Source organism: Phalangium opilio, unplaced genomic scaffold, assembly GCF_054372755.1.
Source record: "Phalangium opilio isolate 3A_F unplaced genomic scaffold, DU_Popi_V2 ptg000045l_1, whole genome shotgun sequence".
NCBI classification, from domain to species: Eukaryota; Metazoa; Arthropoda; class Arachnida; order Opiliones; family Phalangiidae; genus Phalangium; species Phalangium opilio.
The window spans coordinates 6712293-6736432 of NW_028324168.1; the positions used below are offsets into that span (position 1 = coordinate 6712293).

Genomic DNA, 24140 nt, shown 5'->3' on the forward strand with positions numbered 1-24140 from the left:
GCAACAGGTGTCAGTCCGTTTTACCTTTTGCAGAGTGTAGGGTTTTCTACACCGGTGTACTCGTTGGGGGACTCTGGGGTTGTAACGTGTACACCGGGATTCAAGGCTAAAGCTAACCCAAGTTTGTACAAGATGGATGATAGCCCATCAACTATACACGCCCCTTTTTTCACCAGAGAAAGAGCTAGGGGATATAGAAAACCTGGAGTTTTTTCTTTAGGATTTGTGTTTGATAAAATGGAGCTAATGGATTATACAGCTTATCCAAAGTGGTGTTTACACCCTCGTGTTCCACTTCCCCGCTTATGTTTATTATTACGTTTGTTCGCGTGAACTTAAATTCGATTTTTAAGCCTTGGCTAGCAAGCTCAGTTTCTGCTGGATAGGATCAAGCTTTTTTCCCCCGCTCTTTCTCTGATTAGAATGGAAGGCCCTTCAGGCAATCGATATTGGTTGGCATTTTTCCAATAGGAATTTGCTATGGGTGAAATCCGTGAGATGGAAAACAGAATAGAAAAGACAGGCCTCGACCTGGCGTTACGATTTTTGCCTTGTTTTTTATCGCGGTTAATGTATTGACCTGAGAGCTCTCGACGAGCCTTAGGGAGGTTTCCAAAGGAACCTGGGTTTTTTGGGGTTTTTTTAGACATACCTAGCTTGGTGACGCTCTGATCTAGATCAGAGGGACGTGTCCCTGTGCTTACATGTAAATAGGAAGGATGTCGTGTCTTTAGGTCATTTTATATCTTGACGTTAAAATATTTTAAGGTTTGGGGTGAGAAATAAAAAATATTTAGAATGTGTACAGGGTGTTTCTGATAAGTGTGCCATAAATTAAGAACATTCCCTTTAACTTAGAAACACCCTGTATAGAACTGGGTCGATCCTAAATTTAATTTAAGTGCTCTCTGTGACTGTGAGATTCAGATTTCGTATTGTTCAATTAGAACATGACGACCCTTTTTACAAAAAAAAAAACATTAGTATATCGATATATCTTCTTTGGCAAGCAACCAAAAGTGATTAATTATAGAATTACAAATCGATTGAATTTATAAAAAAAATTTTGATGAATAATTTGACAAGATGAGCGATTGTCAGGCGTGGCAACCCAACCAATCTTCATTGAAAAATGGTTTTTCCTTTTTTCTAATAACGAGGGCAGATTTCTAATACATCCCTTAAAGGGAGTATAAAGAGAGGAAAAAAAATAAGGGTGGATCACCTTATTACCATAATTTGACACCAGATGTTATTAAGTGAAAGTGTATGGTGATATAGTTACGTTAACATACCAGGTTAGCAGACGGTTCGTTTTATAGTTCATACTCCCTTTGAATCAAAGGATATCTGAACAAAAGTATTGTGTAATTCTGTTGCAGCTTTGATTTTTAACTCTTAAAGTTGTAGCCCTATTATCTTATCCTCTTAACTTTTCCTAACAATGGAAAACCCACTATCGAGGCACGATAGCTTTGGGTGTGTGTAAGCCTCGGCCTATACCTTTCTTATTTGCATATTGAATTAGTTCCACAAACTAACTCCATTGATTTCGTTGTATAGATAAACCCAGACTATATATATGTACATTATTTCCTCTATAGACTGCAATCCCCAGGTGTTAAACAAATCACCGAATCGTAGGCGGAGGTCACGTGGTTTTATTTAACCAATGAGATTCCCGTTTCCACACTGAGAAATCGATATTCAGGAACTGCATGCGTGTCAGAGATCTTTTTAGCTAAATCTAAATTATGTATGTTTGCAAAACAGAGGCGTAGATAAGGCGCGAACTTTGAAATCTTTCTTTCTTCTTTTTTTTTTTTCCTAATCACCGAATTTTAATCCATTAGTTTTAAAGTGATGAAATTACACCTTCTGCCATCAAGGCTGTTTCTTTTTTTATAAAAGGTTTCCAGTCTATGTAAAGGGGAGGAAAACCAAGTATACATTATCTTGCTAGGATAGAATGGGTTAAGCCTTGAGTTGGGGGCGATAAAGGTGCCATGGACTTCTTAATTAATTTGGTTGGTGGGAGAACAGCTTTTTGCTCTTTATTACTTTCTCTCTCTCTCTCTCTCTCTCTCTCAAGTTCTCAACTACCGGCGGTTAATGATGCCCATAGTATAAAGTTCATTTAAGAGTTCTGTGTTTGCAGCTGGGCCTACACTAACGTCAGAAAGTCTACCATGTGGAAACGAAGTTAAAAAAGAAAATAATAATAATAGTACCAAGGCCTGAGAAAAAGGCCTTGGCCTTACTTTCATCTCATTCAACTCGCTCGGGTTTTGTTCTGGGCCTTTTTCTTAATTGGAGAATGTTAAGAATTACATTCGGGTTTTTTTAATTAATGAGTCTTAATTGGCAGTAAGCTCTTAAGAATTTCTTGGGGTGAAAATTACAACTCTTAATTTAAGAAGTAGAATACCTTTTGCTTCAACCGTGAAGCAATTTATCTGTCAGTTTGAAGATAAAAAGTATACCTGTTATTCTATTCGGGATTTTGAAAAAGTTAGGCTTAAGGAACGAAACGATTTCCAACGCGGGCATTTCTATACCGCTAAGCCTTGTCTTTATGACGTGCCTAGGAACGAAGGAGTCAGTAAAACTTTGTTTCTGACAGTCTATTGAGTCACCAAATATGATTACGGTTTAAGCTTCTACCCTAATTCATATTGGCGTACCAAGCCAACCAAAACGATCAGCCAAATCATAAAGGGGATAACTAGAAGGCGGTTAGAAGGGTTAGGCCTAACCTTTCCTTTCATCCTCGCAAAATAAAATTGACCAAGGCCTAACTGCTAATAAGAAAAAGATCACAGGGAAGGGGAAAAAAAAGATAGAGACCTTTCCAACGGGTAATCAACTTCGATCAAAAAGCGCTGTAGCTAGATCGTATAACGTTGTCTCACGCAAAGTAGTAATATTTTGGAGATGGAAGACAGTTTTCAGTTTTCTTGATATTCCTTCTTAAGCCTAGGTTTGGTTTTTTTTTTAGCTTTTCTTTAGCTTTAGCACGGCTTTAGTCAATGCATAGATAAAAGAGTTTATATACCATGCCAGGTTAGGTTAGGCTATTCGCTAATCGCTATACTCATTGCATTCTTTATTGTGTAACTCTAGATTATGTCTCTGATATCTATGACAATATTGTCATTGGAGCATACTAAAGAGTAAGACTTTTCGCGACAAATTCCAAAAGCGACATGTATAATGTATAATGTATAAAAAATGCCCATTTTATTATACAATGGGGGACCCAATTTTTCAACCACCTAATAACGCTGTCCACCCAGCTGTTGATGCTTTATGGAGTATGAAAGGAACTTAACCCCCATTTTTGGCAGCAACCCGAGGAAGTGGTGGACAATTTTAGGCCATTGGTGGTGGCAAGCAGCGTAATCAGAAGGGGGAGGGAGTTTTATGGCTCACATATAACGAGTAGGACTAAAGGCAAGCATTTGCTATTGAAATGAAAATGAGTTTTAAGCAAATTTCGCCCCATTTCTTCTCGATCTTCTTGCCCTCCTTTGGGGAAAGTTTTGAGTATTTTTTTTTTTTTCAGCCTCTGGTTTTTGAATAAGAGGAACTTTGGGTAGAATTAGAATTAACCGAGATGTTCCGAAAGGGTTTTGGTTATTTATAAAAGGGGTGAATTAATTCACAGATTGTGTAGTAAATCTTTTTTTTTAATTAGGCACAAAAACCAAATCAGACTATACGAAGCTAATATTTTATCAAGAATCTAAGGCAAAGGCGTAGATATTCAGATTCTAAAAATACTGATTTTAAACTTAAAAATCACGAGTTTTAATTTTTTATTATAAATCTTTTGAAACAAATGTTTATCAGGGGCCTTTTCTAAGGGGTATAAAGTCTGAAAAACATTTTGTTTATAAAAACGAATTAGGCTTAACTATTGCCCTAATTTTAAACAGGAAGTTGTGACTTTATACGGTACATCTTCTATTTTTGTATTCAGTCCCCTTTAGGCTGAATTTCATCTGTTTAGAAGCAATATCCAAATAATCTCAAATCTCTAGGGGTTTTAATTCCAGGGAATTTCCTCTAGCTTTTTCCGCGCACTTAATAAGATGATCCTGATTAGGACTCGTGGAGGCCAAATCCCTCTGAGGAAAAGATGCAAGGAAAAAAAACAGGAAATATTCTTCCCAAAATAAAAATAAATAAAACAAAAGTCGGGGAAACGGGGTATAAAACAAACGTACAGTTTTACAACCTTTCTATTCGTAAATTTATAAGAAATCAACAGGCTTCGTTTATTAGAGTTTGGGGTTGTTTCTAAGGATGTATCGTAATATAGTGAACTTTTGTAGCAGTAGGGTAATCTCGCAATTCGGCGCTATAAGCTATTAGGGCATAGATGAATTTCGTCGGTTTTCGAAAAAGCTTTCAGCTGTTAGCTGCAGTTTCACAACCCTAATTCTAAGCCATGGTGAGTAAAAGAATGAAACGAGAGATGAGTTTTCTCCCTCGCATTATCTTCAAATGAAAATGCGTTGGTGTCAAAACCGGAATAAGTTAGTTAGGCTTAGGCTTATTTCTTTTTGGTATCTAATATCATGGAAATGGGATGCGTAAAATTGTGCAGCTATTAAAGGTGAAACTTTTTAATGCTACTTAATGTTTGGGAAAGACCGCATCTCTTATCACAAATTAATTCGGATTAATATAAGTGATGATTTTTAACATTTCGTGGCATTTAGGGAAAGACGACATTTAGGGGTTAACGTTCGCGTTGATTTTCTATGAGCCCCTGTAGAAATGTTTAACCCGCAATACACCAGTGCTCGATACGAAAGCCAACAGAAAGGGGCAGTGCAATTTGTAATAAGAAATACGCTGAATTTATCTGTCACGTTTTTAATATTAGATAAGAAAATATATTTATAATATGAAATGAGTTTAATAATATTAATACTTAACAGTAGATTCTGCCTTACGCTTCGGTACACTTTCGAGGTAAAATAGTAGGCTTTATTAATAGCCAGGAATGGAATTTTTGCTTGAAAGATAAAAACGTAGATGAAGAAAAGAAAGAAAAACAATTCTTATCACGAAGTTGAAACTCGATTCCAGATTCTGACGTTTTAAGACTTTTTCGATGTTGTTACTTACTAAGGTTTAGAAATAGAAGACTTGGCTCTGCCGCCGTATTTCCCCCCCCTTCTCTCTCTCTCTCTCTCTCTCTCTCTCTCTCTCTCTCTCTCTCTCTCTCTCTCTCTCTCTCTCTCTCTTCAGGATTATATTTTTATTGGCGATTTTCTTCTCTAAGAACTCGAAACCAATGTACTTTTTTTCATTGTCAGAGGATACTAAGGCTAAAGTTCACGTTCCTGCGGTTATAACTATGGTAATATCATTGCGGTGCCTTTGGCGCCAGTGAAAGTTCATATTGCAAATATATAAAAGGGTTGGTTTTTTTCTGGATTCCTTATGGCTATAGGCGATGTAGAACGGCCCGGTTTGGTCTATATAGAAAACCCGAGAAAGATAACGCCACCGTGTTGTAAATTATGCTTAAAGGAACGAACTACTTCTATATCGAATTTAGACTATTCGAAATGGCCCCTTTTTTCTCCTAGTTCCCCGATTTTGCATATTTATAAAGATAGTGTGACCTTCCATCTTTAAGCCTTGGCCCTAAACACTTTTTTTTTTAACTTAAAGCTTTCTCAAGGGTCACGATACCTCTATCACGTGACGTATGCAATGACGCTTTGACCCCTTTGCGTACTTTTAAACTTATTGACCAATTAGTAGCAAAACTACAATTATAAATAAACTCGTAACTCCGAAATATTTATTTAAAATTCCTTCCCACGCATTTATTTCACTCTCCCTTGAAAACGGTAACAAATTTACATGCCTCGAATAAGCCGATTTTGAATTTTTATTAAGCCTAACTCAACCAAATCGTAAATGTATGTATATATAAAAAAATATTCGAAATAGTCAAAAATTGAAATCATCTTTTCCCATTTTTTTTTTTCAAGATATAAAATATATATTCAAAAAAGGTTCACCTACTAGGCCTTAGCTTGGCCTATACCGCGTATATTTTACAATCGACTGAGTTAAACGCATATACCTGTTACCTAAAAGAGAAATATGAAAAATAAAATCCTTTAGCTTCTTTGGCTTCATTTCTCATGCAAGCATTGGACAAATAGCGTTTTATACACCATTTTCATTTCTTCTCAATTCTACACAGTATATGTCTAGATTTTTAAAGCTATGATAATTTATATTATTCCGAAACCCCCCGTCCCCCCCCTTTTCCTTTCACCTTTTGCTCTTTCTTGAGTCCAAAAAAGAGGGTCCAGGGACTCCCCAAAAGAAAATGGAAAAGCTTTGGGTGAAAAATCTACTGGAATCAACATGGCATGAAAAGAAGGCACGGAATCTATCAAGTAAAAAAGAAGTATAAGGGAAGCTAGGCCTATAGTCCTTGGGAAAAAAATTTTAACACATGTGCGAATTTTTTTCTTTCAATCTATGCCTTTTTTCCACTCGGTTGATTTTCTGAAGTTTAGTTTAGACACGTGATGGGGTAGAGAGAGAAACTCTGGGATCGCTTTTGACCTATAGTATATTCAAGGTGTTCCATAAAAGGAGGGTGGTATTATACGAATTCCGTACATGGAGTTCTATGGGAAATCGGTTTGAGTCGAATACGTTCTATTACATTTTACCCTAAGAGTCACAGTTTGCAATTTATGCTTTGAGTGTTTTAGTTAATGGCCCCCTAAATTTAATACGAGAAACTGAAAGACAATGATTTCTAATTTAATTAAGGGGTCGTCCCTAAAACACTCAATTCATAACTCTAAAACAGTGTACACCCCTATATGTGCCACGACCTGTTACTGTATCTCTTATGCACTTGGAAACTGCTTGGATCTCTATAGGCCTACACCCACGTGCATATTTACATAGTTACGTAAGTTATTTGGCGGGAATTATATGTCCAATCCATTTGATCCACAAATTCCAACTAAGGTTTAATTAGATTTAAATTTGAGATAGCGTAAATGATTAAAATTAATCAAGTTACTATACCTACAACATTTTAGGCGCCATTCGCGACCTGTTTCTTTTTCACGTTATGATTTTGTTCAGGTAAAGAAACCAAAAAAAAATGGCGAACGGTTTTTAGATGAATTTTTTACGTATGCAAAAAAGGCTAGCGTTCCATCCCAAAAAAATGCGCATAAATTTGCAAGGGAAAAATATGCCTTTGGAACTTAAAATAATATAACTCTTAGTGAGCACTCAAGAAAGGTAAAAAGAAGAAAGGTTTTCGTTTTTTTTTAGATTTATACAAACAGCTGATTCTCCTAAGTTTCACAACGTTTCTGATTTATTTTTCTCGTGAATCAACCGAAATTTGCAATGATACCGAAGCCGCAATGGAAGCTATTACAAGCTTCTTATAATTGAGTAAAGTCGGACTGAAACGCCCATTTAGATACCTTTCCCTGCAGTACTTTCTTCTTTCTCTCTTTCTTTTTTTTTTAAAAAAAAATTTCCCTCACGAAGTTTCTCAACCGTCCAAGAAAAGAATTTTAAAGAAAATAAGAAACGTTTGAAATTTCTGAAGAGTCAAACGGCTGAGATTGGATTGAAGTTTTTTCTTTCTTTTTTTTTCTTCTTATTCTAAAATCACGTAGTGGACACCGTATTTAGTATTCAGGGAAGGGAACTCCTGGGAATTACTTTGAACTATCAACTTCAGGTAGGGTTGTCGGATATTAAAAATACTACGGATACGGATAACGAGATGTTTTTCAAAGAAAGTAAATTTGGAGGGTTTTTATTTATTTATTTTATTTTTGAAACTTCAAAGTAGTAGGCTAATAAATGATCCATTTTTGTCTCCCCTTGAAAGGTTTCTTTTCCCCAAACGTTTCACGCGTGACTTAAGTATGTTTGCGCTATCCCTTTTGAAAATAGAAAGGGGAAAAATATTTTTATGGTTTAAAGGGACAGAGTTTGACTTTGTTTACGTTGGTAAGACGACAAGGTTAATTTTGATGGGGAATTTGTGTCAGAGTCCCTTTAAAATATTAAAGTGGGAAAAACATACTGGTAGGTCTACGATTTAAAAGACGCGTAACCACGCGATTCTATCGCGTGTCAAAACCACATTCCAAAAATCGTCGGGGAAAAATCATTTTATCATAGTTTACCGCGTTCAATTTTAGTACCGAATTTCTCGGTTTTCGTGCGAAAGTAAATGGACAGCTTCAATCGCGTTTATAGCTTTAGGTTGATACGCTTACTGTGATATTGAATATTTTTTTGACTTACTTGGGCAACTGATAAATCCGTGTCCATCAAAACACCCATATCGACTCCATCCTGCACGTAATAATTGGCGTGTGGGGCGTTTCTAACGGCCACGCTCTCTCGCTCCCCGGAGGTCGGATGCCTCCTGACGACGTAGGCGTTCCAAGAAACGTACCGCAGGTGATTTCGGGGCACGTGATGCAAATCGGCGTAAAACAGTTTCAATCTGAGATGGTCTCCTTCCGCGTCGGCCTCTACGTTCCACTCTTGCTTATCGCGATCGTAGCAATTGGCCGAGCAAATGGGTTGCGTTATCTGAGGGTCCAAACCGGAGTTCAAGGATCCGGCCGAGTTCAATTGCACCGGGACTTCGACCTCGCTGATGGCGTTGGCTGAAAGCATCTCGACGTGTACGCGACCGTGGGCCCGGCGGACAAAGTCCGAGAGTTGAATGCGTAAAGGAAAACCGCGTATTCTACCTTCACTGTCCGATATTTGGTCCAAGAGGCCACTGTCTACTCGACGATCGTTGTCTCCCGTTAGGATGACGCGGTATTGTAGACGACACGGGTGACCGAAACCGGTTAGTCTATTCAAAAGGACGCGTTGCTGCATGTGAGGCGTGCTTGGAGAATGGTGATGATGATGATGGTGATGGCTACTGCCGTGGTGATGATGCGATGGAGATGATTGGTTCGCTGTACATCGTGGAAATGGAAAATTAATAAAGGAACATTCACTGACCAGCAAAAAGTTTAGAGGCCATACTCACAGTGCGTGTTGGGCGAGATAGGCGTAGGCGTTCCGACGACTGTGACGTTCCATTCGAATCCCCCGAAGGCGAAGAAGGAGGACTCAAGAAGGCGAGGGAGCTGAGCGACGCCCGGAGCGGTTCCCGGGGTGGCGGGAGTCGACGAGGACACTTTGGCGGTAGCGGCCACGGCAGCCGCCGGAGCTATTAGGCGAGCGTCACCCTCGTACACGGTCAACGTGTTAGCCAAGGCCAACTCCAAAATAAACTCTCCGTTCTCGTCGGCAAAGCGCCGGGTCCTCAAATCCGACAAGAGGACCCAACGGGCCGAACCGTGCGCCGGACACTCGGCCGAGAAACGGCATTGTCTTTCGGACAGAGTCTCGTTTCGACTAAAGTGTTCCCGGTTTAGGAGGGTAAAGGCAAAGTCCAAGTAGCAACGGGCACCCGGCGACGCGGGACTCTTTAGTACCAAGAAGACACCTAACATTTTGTCCGTGCGACTGAACGTTAACGCCCATCTGTGGTAACCGAAACAAAATTCTTTCGTCGTGGCGTCTCGATGGAAATCGCGCGTCACTGAACGCGTCACGATAAACGTGAAGACGCCCGTGTTGGCCCGGTCGTTTAGTCGCATGAATCTGTACAAAAGGGCCATCTGCCAAAAGAAAATAATTAGGCTTAAAAACATAACCAACGCCGTAATAAAATTGAAAATATATTTGAAACTCCAAATAGTAATATCCCCTACGTAAGAAAGCATCTAGGGGTAAAACCAACCATGTATTTCCTACGAGCGCCTGTAGAAATGTTTTTCCCTCAACACATGAAAAAGCCAAAAATAAATAAATAAACCGTAAAAATGTCTTTAAAAACTTAAAAATGTTACAGATGACAACGATACGAGACATGTTTGTCATTGCCCCAGATTTTTAGACGTTTGACAGAAAGATGAAACCGATAAACGAGAGACCAAAAAAATCTTTGTTTACCAAAACTTTCGTTTAGAGTTGGGTAAAAATGTTCGGCTAGCACTCTCAACTTTTCACACATTATTTATCTTTTCTTTCCTTTCCTTCGCTGTATTTTGAAACCGAGGGGATAACCACCCTACGTTAAAATAATCTCTCTATGCATACAGTAATGTTGAATATATAACCAGTTTGACAATATCAAACCATGCACTTAAGATTAAAAAGTTCAAATGTTAGTGAAGTTACTACGCGAGAGGTGATTACTCTCTCGATTTTACTATACTTCTTTTAACTGTAACAGTTGACGTCTGCCCCAGAAGTACTTGCAAACTTTTTTATAGAACCTTTTTCATCTTGTAACTGGCGGGAAAAATATTGTAGGCCTTAGAGTTTGGCGGGAAAAACGTTTGAGAGCGTAGTTTCCTTTCCTTAAGTAGTTTTAGGCGCACTGGCCAGTTCAACAGTGATTTATATAGAAAAATATCTAAGGTTACTTTTATCTACACTCTTGTAACTCGCCTCTAGCCTACTTGTAGTGACCAATGAGTTATAGGCCTACTTTTGTTGCTTCTTTATAACAACGCTAGCTAGCGTTGTCCAGACTCATAAACAAAATTCTCGCCAAGGCTTAAGGCATCATTTTTAAGCCTAAAAATACATACAGGAAGTGTTTCGAGTTATTTACCTTGAAGGAGAGATGTGAAACGGAGCAGTATGGTTCGTGAGTCAACGATAACCATTAAAAGTTCTGTTTAATTTTCTTAACTTTAAATTCAACTCAAAATATTTTGAAATACGTCGAAACCTCCTGTGGTCGTTCCAACCGGAGATTCTTTAAGGTATAACTTGTACAAGTTAAGCCTTTGTGGAATTTCACCTCTTCACTTCCCCCTTTTCTTTTCTTCCTTCAACTCCTTCCTCTTTAGTAAGTTTACTTTATTGATCAGGGTTTTTTTTCTTACACTTTCAGCGGTATTTCAAACGTAAGAAAAACACCACACCAAAGTATTGGGGAAAAATTCCTTTGTTATTTAAGCAAAGTCGAATATTTTAACTTCGGGGCTTTCGCGATAGCTTTTAGCATCATATTTTGAGATTCTGAATGCATTGTGAATGTGATTTGGGCAAATATTTAAGCTTCTTTTTTTATTTTTTTAGAAAAATTTGTCCACGTTGCATTTATGAATTTTGATCAATAATAACATTAAGCTGGGAAATTATAATGCTGGGGAAAATGTGTATACATGTTTGGAAAAAATCTATAATGCGAAATTTCATAGGAAACTACGGTACGATTCTTTATTTGTTTTAATGTATGTATTTAATTAAATATTCCATATATCAAAAGTAGATTAATTTAAAGCTATTAAATGTCTTCATAGCAACCTGACCCTCTATCGTGTTTATGAGGTGATAGGTTAGGTTCAATTGTGTAGGTCACCACCCAGTTATTTTGCCCATTATATTTAGCGTCACAATAATTTCTATATCATAACTTCAGTTTATAATCTACTTTTATCGAATATTTTCCTTACTCATTTCCAGTATATTTTAATAATTAGCCTTAGGAAGTTAGTATACACTTCTAGGAAGTAATAACGGAAATAAAAATCGTTACTTCCAGTTCCAGGATATTTTCCCCAAAATATATATTTCTTCGAAAATCCAACAATTCAAGGCAAGCTAAGCTGTACGTAAAGGTTAGAAAAATCAACATCGGAAAGTCAAATATATTTTTTTTTATATCCTCTCTTTTGTGAGCTTTGGTTTTTGAGAAGGGCCTTTGCTAGTCTCTAGTTCTCGCACGCGTCTTCGTATCTATAAAGAAGGGTAAATGATCTTTGAGTAAACATGACGTATGAAATTTGAATCTCAAGATGGTTTTTCTTGAGGAGTTGTACAGTGTAGCTTCCATCACGGACTCTAGTGCCTCGCGACTTATCAAGTGCTTCCGCAACGTTTTCTTTCCAATTTCAGGCAGCCTAAGATCGGAGGTGAAATTCGATCGAAGTCAGAACTACTAGATAGATAAATTAGACAAAAAATACTTCCTAGGGACGTCGGAATAATACTCTATGTATTTCTATATGTTTCTCGGTCTTTTTTCGCCCCAATTCCACGATGTCCCTATGGAGCATTATTTGTTGAAGCCCCTAGAGTCAGAGAGACCTAAAAGCCGCCTGAATCTTCCGCCCACCTAACCTTGTCCCGGGCCCACACTTCCGCCCACAATCGATGCGTCCTCCTGCCCACCCTGGTTGGTAATAACCCCCTTAGCTATTGGCTCTCTGACTGCCTAGCCATATCGTTCCCTCGAAACCCTAATATTTTTTATCACATGGGTATTTTGAAGGGTGTCGTACGATGAGACTTCGTAACTTCGTCTGTCCATTTTTGTATACTGCATTTTTCACCGCGACGAAGATAAGATAACCAATACAGAGTCTTAAAATATATTTAATAGTTACGAAAATTGAAACGGCAATTTTTCAGTTGCCAAAAAGAAAAAAAAGAAAGTTTTTAAATTTATATATTTCTCTTTTTGCGACAACTTGTTTCTAGGGTGATCCTAACCGCTTAGCATCGTAAAATACCCGTGGTAGAAATATTCCACTGAAAAACCAACCAGAACGTTTCGCTCAAAAAATGATAGGCCTTATTTTAAACCATACTGGGCTCAAATCGAAAGAATGTAGAAAAAAAATGTTAAAGAGAAGTAATTTTTTTTATGGCAAAGCATAAACCCATCATTTTTAGCAACCGAAATTTTATGCTTAACCCCCCCCCTAAAGGAGAAACTAACATCTTAAGTTCATAAGATATGTTCGTCCATAAGTTTGTCACTGGTAACTTAGAAACTGAAGCTTGTCATGAAGTGATTGAGGTAGGTCATAGATTCGAGGTAAAGCGACGCCTGGTGAGACGCTGTTAAAGGCTTAGTAATGCAGATTAATAGGAAGATGGAAGTCCTGTAATATTAACAGAGTGTAAACAATAAATTTTTGCTTCCGTCGTTTTCCCTCGAACTTATAGGAAGTGTCATACTTATCATGAAACATATCTTATAAACTTGTGCTAACATCTTTACTCTTTACCTGAGTTACGTATAACCTTGGGCCTTGGCCAACGAAATAAACGGTTTACCTTCCTCCTTTTTTCTATTACAGTTTCAGCTTAGATTGACGTACCCGCGAGAAAACTAAATTGCAGCAGCGTTATACAGTTTCCACAGTTAGGAAGTTGAGAATTACGAAGAGGAAACTTAGATAAGGACTTTATGACGGGCCTTTAATAAATAGGTTATTTTTTCGAGGGGGATGGGGAAAGGAAGTAGCCTCAATTTAATGCCTTTCTTCCTTGCATCTTAGCTGTAGTTTTCTCTTTTCTGGATGGAGAAACTCTGTCTTAAATGATATGGTAATTACTTGTAAGAAAAACGTTTATATGCCCTTTTCTTTTTGAAGGTTCAAGTATTAAAAATTATTCTATAATTATATCTTTTATTCGCTCATAAGTACTCTTTCTCTGAATTACTTTATGCTAGCTGCTTTTGCAGGGTTCGTACGGAACCTGGATAACCTGGAAAACCTGGATAAGTCAGGGATATGGAAAATAGGGGAAAAGTCAGGGATTTAAAAATATTTCCTAAAAAGTCAGAGATATGTCAGGGATTTCGTTTGTTATATCAAACCACGCTTCGAGCAATGCTAAATATGAGTCTGGTGTGATGAAGTGGACTCTAATAAACACCTTAAAATGGTCAGGGATATTACCAAAATTTGGTCAGGGATAACCTGGAAAAGTCAGGGATTTTCAATGTAAAAATTTCGTACGAACCCTGTTTTGACCCGATTACTATTTTTCCAAACCATGTAGAAGGAATGATGGAGGTATTTCCATTCCATCTCGTTAAGCCTTGGTTGCCTCTAAAGGCAAGCAGTTTCTGATAAAGAATGGAAGCGGGAATGACCTGATTGGAGAAGAAAATCGCGGTTTAAGCAGAAATTGATTCGAGCGCATCGACTCGAGTATAGTTTGAGGAATTTACTCAAATTTACGGGAAATTACGGTGCATTTACCACGCATTCGGATGTCGTCAGAAAATTTGTCTATACGGATTCCTTTTATAGCATAGTAAATTAAAAATGCAACTTTAAGTGATAAGCCATTGCTAATTATAGCCAAAGTTGTAAGACTGCATCCAAACTTAAGACATTTCTCTAACCTATACTTACATCCTTGAAATTAACTGTGATTGGTCCTGGACTCCTGGTGTTGCAGTTAGCGATAGAACGGAAAAAAATTCTCCTTCAAGCCTGGTTGTATTTAATTGAGAGGATGTTATGGAAACGCAACAATTTAGGACTAGGTTTTAATTAGAAAGATCCTTCGCTTCGGAACTTATCCTTAACTACATTACCCGGGTCTTTGCCTCCTCCTGCACCGCGCTCGCGCGTTTCCCATTGGTTATATTACACCCCGTTCCTGCCTTTCTCCTAGAAAACCCAACTCGAGTGCAAATCGAATTATCTTCGGGTAATGTGGCGACCGACATACCATCCCACCCCCTTAACCTCGTGCACCCTGTTAGAGAAGACCCGTTTCTTTAACCCTCTACTATCACCAGAAGTAAGTAATTAAGGTGTGAAGACCCTAACACTAAATGATACCTTCTGAAACACCGGAAGTGTACGCCCTGGCTTAATTCACCCCCATTATCACACAAGTTTTAATTCGTTGTTCTGACACTCCAACCCAAAATCGTTCTCTCATTCTTGCAATGAATTCTTTTAATTTGTGAGTGACAAGGATTGTAATTAGCATTAATTATAATTAATCGTACTTCTTGTAACATATATATATTACTTATGCACTTGCAATACAACATTAGGGAATCTGAACTAGGAATTTTGGGGTTGGAATTTCTTTTCTTTTTTATGTTAGACATCTTTTTTTTTCGGGGTTCAGCAAATAACTCGAGCGAATCGGTGGTAATTGATTTTTTAGGATGGCTAAGCTTGAATATCTATAATTCACACATGTACATGTGCACGAGGACGTACGTAGCTTAGGAATAAATTTGATTAAGAATGAAACCCCCAACTTTTCGTTTTTATCTCCATTCCTAGAAAGGGTATAGAATTGAAACTAATTAAATCGTTTTGTTAAATGAATAAAAAAGGAAAAAATCCAGTAAAATCCAATAACTGTCTTGAAGATTTTTCTTTTTTATTTTCAAATAAATTACGAAAATGGGCGGGAAATAACTAGAAAATTATTATAGACCCTTTTAAATAGTTGTAGGTGTTAGGTAAAATAAATGTTCCTTATCAAGCAGGCGACACTTTGAAATTTCATTCCAGCTCCTGAATTCTATACCTTTTTATTTATTTAACTTCTTAAAAAAGACAGAACAGAACTTCGCGTGTCGACTTTGATTAATCCTTATTTACGGAAGCGTGTTAAGTACATTTTATTTTTTAATGTCCTCTTCTTCGTTTTTCAAAGAAAAACAAAATTCATTATTTTTGCATGCAAGCTGACTTTGACTCGAGTGTCACGCCCCTCACGCGACAAAAATCCATTTGCTTAAAGTTCTACAAGTTTTAAACCAATGAAATTCGAGCTTTAATGATTTAAAATACTGACTAAATTAATATTTGATCAGTACCGGAGAATCAGTCCCTTTTTTTTTTGTTTAAGTAAGTTGACTTTAAAGGTTTTCAATGAAATTAGAAAGTTTAGCCTAGAATTTTAAAATCAATTTAAACACATACAAAGTACTGATTTTTTGTTAACCAGAAGGCAGGACGTTACGCAATTGGTTAGAGGTGCAAATTTAAAATTTTATCTATGAAATCTCGAACTAATTTGAATTTTAAAATCATTCTGAGGTATATTTTCTGTTGTTTCACAATAATTAGTAGAGGAATCGAATGGATAAAAAAATAACGCTTGATTTTACTTTCACCCTCCCTTTAACCGGTAGGTGAGGGGGGGCTGTAGAACTTTCCCTTTACGTGTTTCCTCCTAACAGTGTCGACGTGACTCGAGTACTAGAAACAAAAGATACGGTTGGACCTTAACTTAGCCTGGCCATGATCAAAGTCGGCGCAAATTTTCACAGTCTATGATAACAGAGACGAGTCGTTGATGTTGGTAATTGTCCGAGGATAGTATATTAATGGAGGCAGAAAAGGAGGAGTTTCTACGAGGTGGTGTGGGAAATTTAAAGGCCGACCTCCAGCGAAATGAAAACCGAGGATTTCTTTTGTTCATATTCTGTTCGCTAGAACCACATTGCTCCTCTTTCAGTTATTTGGAACCTTTCCAACTTTTACCCCAGCAGGTTTTCGAAAATCGGCACGGTCGCATGATCCATTGTTAGTTGGAACCTTTCCAACTTTTATCCCAGCGGGGATTCGAAAATCCGCACGGTCGCATGATCCATTTTGAGTTGGAACCTTTCCAAAAGTCGCATGATCCATTGTTAGTCTCGATGCTCGAACCGGTTTTCGCTGCTGGAAGTCGGCCTTTAAGGAAACCATTGGACCATATTCATGGCGGTGTGTTTAGGAATTATCTTGAACGGAAACTTAAGGGGGAGAAGGAACGTTAGGTTCCTTTCCTATTGAAATCGACTTCAGTTTCTCAATATTTTTATCTTTACTTGGCTGAGTTTTCGCCTTCAAGACACGTAGGTACGCGCGTCAGGTAAATTACTAAGTTAAAAGTTAGCCAACCCTAACTAAATTACCTTTTCAGAGATAAGCCAAACCTTTCCTCTAAGTTATACAGGGTGTTACAAAAAGGGTAATTAATAATTATAGAACCGTTGGTATAGTACATGAGTGGAATGGGAAATAAATTTTCAATCGAAAATGTAACAGATTTTGCAACAAGGAACACCCTGTATAATACCTTCTTTGATTTTCAAAGCATGTCTATGCAAAGTTCCGTGTAACTTTTATTGCACCTTATGTTTGTTTGGGTTTCAAATATAAACTTCACTTCAAAATTAAAACTCCGTATATGCAATATATAACCGAAGTTATTTAGAAATTAATTTACTCGATGCTTTTAGCTCTAATTAAATTTGTAATTAAAGTTTAAGATATTTTAGGGTGTATCTTTAATTGCGTTACACTTTTGTTCTGTAACACGCCTAACATCCAATTAAATTGGATGCTGTCTTAGTATATTATATTAGTTTTGGACTCGCCTAATTTTAATTGGTTTATACATAAATTGGCGATCGGTTTACAAATTCAGGACAGATATATATAGATATATATAAATATATGGTAATCGATTATGTAAATATTTAGTTCACATTCTGATTTGGTTAATGGAGTTAAGATCAACTGTCACTAATAATATTACGAGTAATGTTTACTAAAAGTTTCGTATGACTAATAGCAAACGTAAATAGAAATAACTCTGCAGTTCAGTGCAGTGCCACTCTTACTCTATCCAATGAGAATATATCACTAGGAGTAGAAGATCAGGTGGTTGGGTCTCCTTAGGTTTACTAAAACCATTTTTTTCTAGAAAAATAATTAATAAAATATCAAGAAAACAAATAGGGGTCTTAAATAATAAATGCTTAAACTTCTACTCCTCTTACTATATATTCTCTTTGTTCTTCCTGTGTTTCTAAATCGATATTCCGTTTTGTTATATAAAATCGCGTATAATACCGTTCTCTTTCTCTTAAGTTTAGTTTAATACTAACTCACATTGTCAGCTAGCTAGATTACTAGAGGATTTAGTATATTTTCGAAACCCAGAGTATTGTGTCGCGTAGTTAGCCCAAACTAACCTCTCCCCTCTTTTTCCCATTAGTAAATCAGTACACAGCACGCGAATCTGAATTTCAGGAAAAACAACTTGCGTTGTGTTGAAAAATAAACACGGCCGGTTGAAAAGGGTGAATTTTTAATAGTGTTATAGCGTAGTAATAGACCATTTCATTAATAACTCGCTGAGAAGTCAACGCAAGGGGCTAGAGGCCACAATTTTAGGTTTATTTTCCTGCCACTTGTCGGAGCCCGAGTTCACTATACTTGTAGAGGAAGGCTAGCAATGCCTCTAGCGGTGCTTCTTGGCATTTGAAGGAAACAACCCAAGATGGTGACCTTGTGGCGTTTGCTTTTCTGTTGAAATTAATTAAATGGTCTATTTATAACAATTGGTATGACACTATAGTTATATTCCTTAATCGTTCTTATCTTCTTTTAATTTTGTAGATATTCATTTTTCCAAAGCTCTAGTTTAAGACCCCTAGCTTAGTTTTGATTTAAACCTGTCTTAAAGGTTTTGTCACATTTATTTTTTACGAAACATCTTTTAAGCAAAAACGTTACTTCCTAATTATTTTCTCATTTCAAGACCCTAAGCCTCGGTTTAACTAAGGAGTTCCAACTAATGGAAAATTCTTATTTAAAATATTAATATCTTGTTTTTCATTTCTGGTTCTGATGTCCTAATTTTTAAAGAGTTCCAATGGGATTTATGCAAAGGAAAAATATGTCAGAGCATTCATCAACAGCTGTGCGTGTCTTTTGGGAGGAGTTAAGTTTGGCTCCTTAGTTTTAAGCTTTACTACGGTCTTAATTTATTTTTAATTAGAAATTTTTGATTACGTAACCCGCAAGATTATTTTGGCCTTCCAACAAGAAGAGCATAGGACTTAAATTATTTACTTCTAAATGTATTCATGGTTATAATTATAAATGGTTAGATGTATTTGCAATAAGGTTTAATAAGATTAGCAGAAGACGTTCACAAAGCCGAAATCTCATCTCTTTATTTTATAATTTGCAAAATGTCAAATGGCATATATTTCAGAGAGAGAGAATGGTACTATTTGAAGTCTCTCTAATCTCCCTTGGTGAAAACCTGAACTTTAATCCGTTTTAAGTAATAACGCAGTTAGAGAGGGGGGGAGAGCTCACCTTTGAAATTTAATTAAATATTTAATTACATATCTCCATTTCCCCCATATCCATAGAAATCCCAGTTCCAATATTAGCATATATCCAACGTGTATAACTCCAACCAAAAGTTTCTCAAACAATAGAAAAGTTGGTTGGGTTGTTGGATATATATATATTATATTGTACATACACACAGAGGGTCAGGGGTCTTTTGACTACATCAAACTGTCATGAACTGTTACTGGCCCAAGTTTGCAGCTATTCTGGGGGTCAGAATAGGAACCACCTCCTATTTTCAGTCTTTTATGTCTAATTAGAACTTCAGAAAGCTTTCAAGTACATTGGGCCTTGGCTTCTAAACACTGACAGAAAGGCGAAACCATTGCCAAGACCTCTTCCCCCCTACCATTTTACCCAGCTTTTAATTAAAATTTTGAGAACCGAAACCTAGTACCAGCACAGCCTTCCTTTCGGGACCCCCGAAGTCAATCGAGAGACGGGACATTTGACACTGGAGGATTAGCGTCTGAGATTTTAGGGTTAAATTTCGAATGGGATTAAACCAAACGTTCCAATGAATAGAAAGATGGCTAATTAAAATTTGTCATCAGATCTTCTTTTTTTAATTCCTTCGAGCAAATATATTTTTTTAATATTAATGAATAGGTCAAAGGTTAATTTGACCTTTAGCGAAAGATTCGTTTAGATTGTTAAGCCTAATTTAATTTGAAAAATATTACATTTAGGCTTAGGTGAAGTTTTTTGTCGCGATGTGCTGAAACTAATTCTATCCAGCCAGAACTTCTTTCAACCTTCGTTTATTGTTTGTTGCGAGAAGTATCCACTCTCTGGACCAACATACCATGCGCGATGAGGCTTTGTTTTAGGATAGAAATTATTTTGGAAACAGCTCCTGGCCCTATTTTGGAAACAGTTTATACTTGGCCCAACTGCTGGGCTGGTTGTCAACATTGATTGTTAGATGGGCCTCTGCACCCTTATTACCCTACTCTTCCAGCCCCCCATCCCTTTTTCTCGGTTCTTTTCTTAATACTTCCTTCTTCTCAACACCCTCCCCGTTAATATAAACTTCTCATTTCTGCTTATTTGCCTTAATTAGACTTAAGTATATGAAGCGGGGGTCGTGATTTTTCTTTACGAGCTAAAACTTTCAACTTTGTATACGCGTGTTGCTCGCAACTCAGATGCTGTCTTTATTATCTTTAGCTCCCTCTTGTTTTGGAAAAAGGGCTAACTAGAAGTTTCTATTTTTATATAGTTTTAATGCAAATTAAGTCAGTAAGAACACGCATCAAAACATAAGAAAGTTGAGTTTGAGCGTGTCAGTTAGCTCCTACCATAAGCCTACGTTACTTTAAGCCTAGTCCATCCCCTTTACGTGTACTTTAAGCCTAATCCATCCCTTTACGTGTACTTTAAGCCTAATCCATCCCCTTTACGTGTACTTTAAGCCTAATCCATCCCCTTTACGTGTACTTTAAGCCTAATCCATCCCCTTTACGTGTACTTTAAGCCTAATCCATCCCCTTTACGTGTACTTTAAACCTAATCCATCCCCTTTACGTGTACCTTAAGCCTAATCCATCCCCTTTACGTGTACCTTAAGCCTAATCCATCCCCTTTACGTGTACCTTAAGCCTAATCCATCCCCTTTACGTGTACCTTAAGCCTAATTTAGTCTCGTGAATGACAGCTGGGTCAAATTAATATTATACCAAAGTAATCGTTCGAAGTTTTCGGTGATGCTCTTAAAATCTCGACGTATCGTTACATCTTATAATATCGCCATCTTGAACCTCTAGCGCGATAAATCATACCGAAACCGACCGATCCGGAGTTTTGCCCCCCTTCATAGCTACAGTCGCGTCTCTGACTCTCTTCCAAATCTCACGTAACTTATACCTTTTAATGATTAAAACTCTGTCGCGGTTCTAGTGCTCATCTAACTCCCATACTGATCTCGCGACTTCTCCATTAGTGTCACGACACACGGAAACCCCATTAAATGTATATAACCTTGTGAGTTGTGAGTAGTTCGCCCAGGGACTTTTGGGAGGGGGAGACCTTTGCCAATAGGACCCGAACGTAACCCCTCTTCATTTAAAAATCCACGAAGGTTTTGCCCATTCCGAATTTTTGGTGGTTCCCGCCCGATTTATTTGACAACATTTTCTGCAAGTGTCCAAAACTAAAAGTTAGGAGGAGAATTTTAAAACATTTTGCAGCACAGAGAGTTCGTCTAATTCCTGGAAATGGAATATATATATATATATTCGTGCTTTAATTATTCAGGTATTAACGTTAAAATAAAGTGGGTGGGTTAGGCTTCACTGATATTTTGGGTTTTTGACGTGGAAAGGGCAAATATTTAAAGTATTTTCATGAAACGAAAAAGATTTAGATTTTTCGCTTTTCGTTGCGGAAATCTGTGTAATTTTCGAAACCAGCCTTTGAAGTTGCGTTTTTATTTGTTAAATAATGAACTTCCTAAGCTCTGAATTAGGCTTAACAAATTTAGCCATTGTTTTATAGGCTTAGTTGATCTACGAGTATGTTAGGTTAAAATAAGAAATATTTAGATTTTTCGCTTTTCGCCGCGAAAATCTGTGTAAGTTTCGCCCGCAACCTTTGAAGCAACGTTTTTATTTGTTAAATAATGAACTTCAAAAGTTCTAAATTAGGCCATTGTTTTGTAGCCTAATTTTAGAATTAATTGATCTACTAGTATGTTAGGTGTAACACTATGCTTCGAATTGAAGGATTTAGGCTTAAATAAATTGAGAATATATTTAGGCTTAGCGCGTTCAATGGTTTAAGGCTATTTTTTCCGCTTGAATTCGATTACCTACTGCGGGAAATGTAAATTTTAGACTCGATGTATAAATGATCTCCTTTAGGCGATTTTGGTAGATACTGGATATACAGCAGAGTAGAGAGATAGGGGTCATGTTTGAAAATTCGAAATTGGATTCCGGTTGCCAAGAGATAATATAATTTAGATTGCAAAAGGCAACGAACGGATGCGATGGTGTAAGCTTTTGAGTAGAGATGATGTCATATATATTTCAAATTTCCGCTCCAGTTCTCCGAGACGTCTAGCTACTAATTATAAAGGTTCGAAAATCGCATAATTAATTAGAAATTACGATACGTTTTGAAAGGATAGATGGGGATGCCTTGTCATGTGGTCCTGAATAAATTTTGAAGACCGTCTTCAATACTGTATTGTATTGACAGTACTTAAATATTTGATTGATTCAATCATTTTGACCTTTGCCCTTTTAAACGACTATTGGCTCTGAGCTAACAGTTTTTTAAAAGGGAAAGTTTCAAGCCGGCTAAGGCGTATATAATTATAATTAAAAAGTCCCAACTTTGTCCGTCTATAAGTAACGCTATGATGTATGTCTATTAATAACGCTTTGACAGCATTTAGGTTAGAAGTAAATAAAATTGCGAATGAAAAATGTAAAAACAATTCACTTAGTGACAAGGAGAACTTAATTAATTTAGATTATCATTCTAATAAGGAAGTCCCAGCTTTTGTCTGTCTATAAGTAACGCTACGAACGCATTTAGCGATATAAGAAAACGTAGGAAATAACTTTGCGAATGAAAAATATAAAAACAATGCACTTAGTGACAAGGCCGACTTAATCCATTTTGGTTATTGTTCTAATAAAAAAATAGCTATGTTTAGAAGTTTATAAGAGCTAATGGTCCGATAAAATAAAATTACTGGCAAAAAAGAAAAAGGCCTTTAAGCAAAACGTTACCGGCAAAATGGATTGGAACATCTTGAATTTCGCCGAAAAAGAAAACTTTCTCCCTTTTTAAATGCTATTATTTTCATTCTTAAAAGTTGAAACCAAAAGGGATTTCTAGTTTTAAAATTTTTATAAGCTCTTTCTTTCTCTTGGTATCCTGTTTCTTACCATAGCAAAATAATTTATCACAAGGACATACCGTCTTTGCCTTGACGCGGGACAAAAATCAATGCACAAGCGCATGCGCCTTGGCAAATAGTTAAGAGCTAATAGAGAGAGTGAACTATTTATCGCGTATGTGATTCGGTTTAGTAACCTTGCACTCCAAATGTTAATTTGATGTTGGGAGGAAGAATTATGTTACAATTACCCACCCGCTTTGTGGTGGTACACTTCTCTCAAAGAAAAGTATTATACACTTCTGAAACTATGTATATTAGAAACGCCCACCGTATCTTCTTATATTTGTCTATATATTCAGCGTCATACACACTCGCACTGTTTAAAAATAAATTCCAATTCTCTTTGTTCCACCCCTTCCTCCTAAAGTTCACTCCATCCTATCCTACCACACCTTCTTCATCCTCAGCGCATTTTTCCAAAAAGCAAAATAAATTATCTCTCTTAAAAGTTCCCTCATGGACTCCCAAGCCGCGGTGTCCCTGAGCTGAACTACGGCGAAGTAAAGACTTCATCATTCCTTGGTGGTGCACGATGTTGGTGGAAGATTTCCGCTACCTTAAAATCTTTCTTCAAAAATCTTATTGCGAGATTGCGTGGTTTTGGTTTTCTAAGAGAAAAGTTTATTTTAAAAACAAAGGGAGAGAGAGAGATAGGGAGGGTACCTTAATAATAGAACGAATCTTGACAACTTTGTTAAGTATTTTAGTGCTAAAGTGTAGTAAGGTATAGATAATTTTTAAATTTCCGAATTTTTGTGAGGTAACAAGAAATTTTTTCGTTTCATAGTGATATCTACGTGTGGTAGCGTGATTTAAAACAATTCCTGTTCGTAATGTTACACATAAGAGCGAAATTTTATGAAATTTTGGAAAAAATCGGTAACGCTAAGAACCACCTGTAATTAAATTAATTTAGCATATTTACATAAACCCTGTTGATGAGAAAATAACATTTAAAATCAGGTGATATTAACATATTCTTCAAATAGAAGCTTTGACAATAGTTCCAACCAAAAGTCTTCAGTTCATGTCAATAAACGTTGCGATTTATGGGTTGAACAGCTACCACAAACGTGCAAGGCCCCCCACAAAACGTTTTGATAATCCACGTTGGTATTATATAAACACACATGTAGATGAAAATGGAAAATTGTGTATGGTAACCATGACAACAATTCCATATTCCAGGCTAC

The 24140-nt window shown here is 37.0% G+C and overlaps 1 protein-coding gene across 1 annotated transcript in view; it reads right to left on the minus strand.

Moving 5' to 3' along the window:
• LOC149677156 (uncharacterized) overlaps positions 1–24140 on the minus strand; it is a 38578-nt gene that overhangs the window by 11660 nt on the left and 2778 nt on the right. Inside the window, exons 2-3 of the mRNA XM_089838157.1 lie at positions 9086–9722; positions 8335–9011 (exon numbers count right to left, since the gene is read on the minus strand). Of these exons, the coding sequence (XP_089694283.1) occupies positions 8335–9011; positions 9086–9722 (1314 nt within the window). The remainder of the gene's footprint in view (positions 1–8334; positions 9012–9085; positions 9723–24140) is intronic.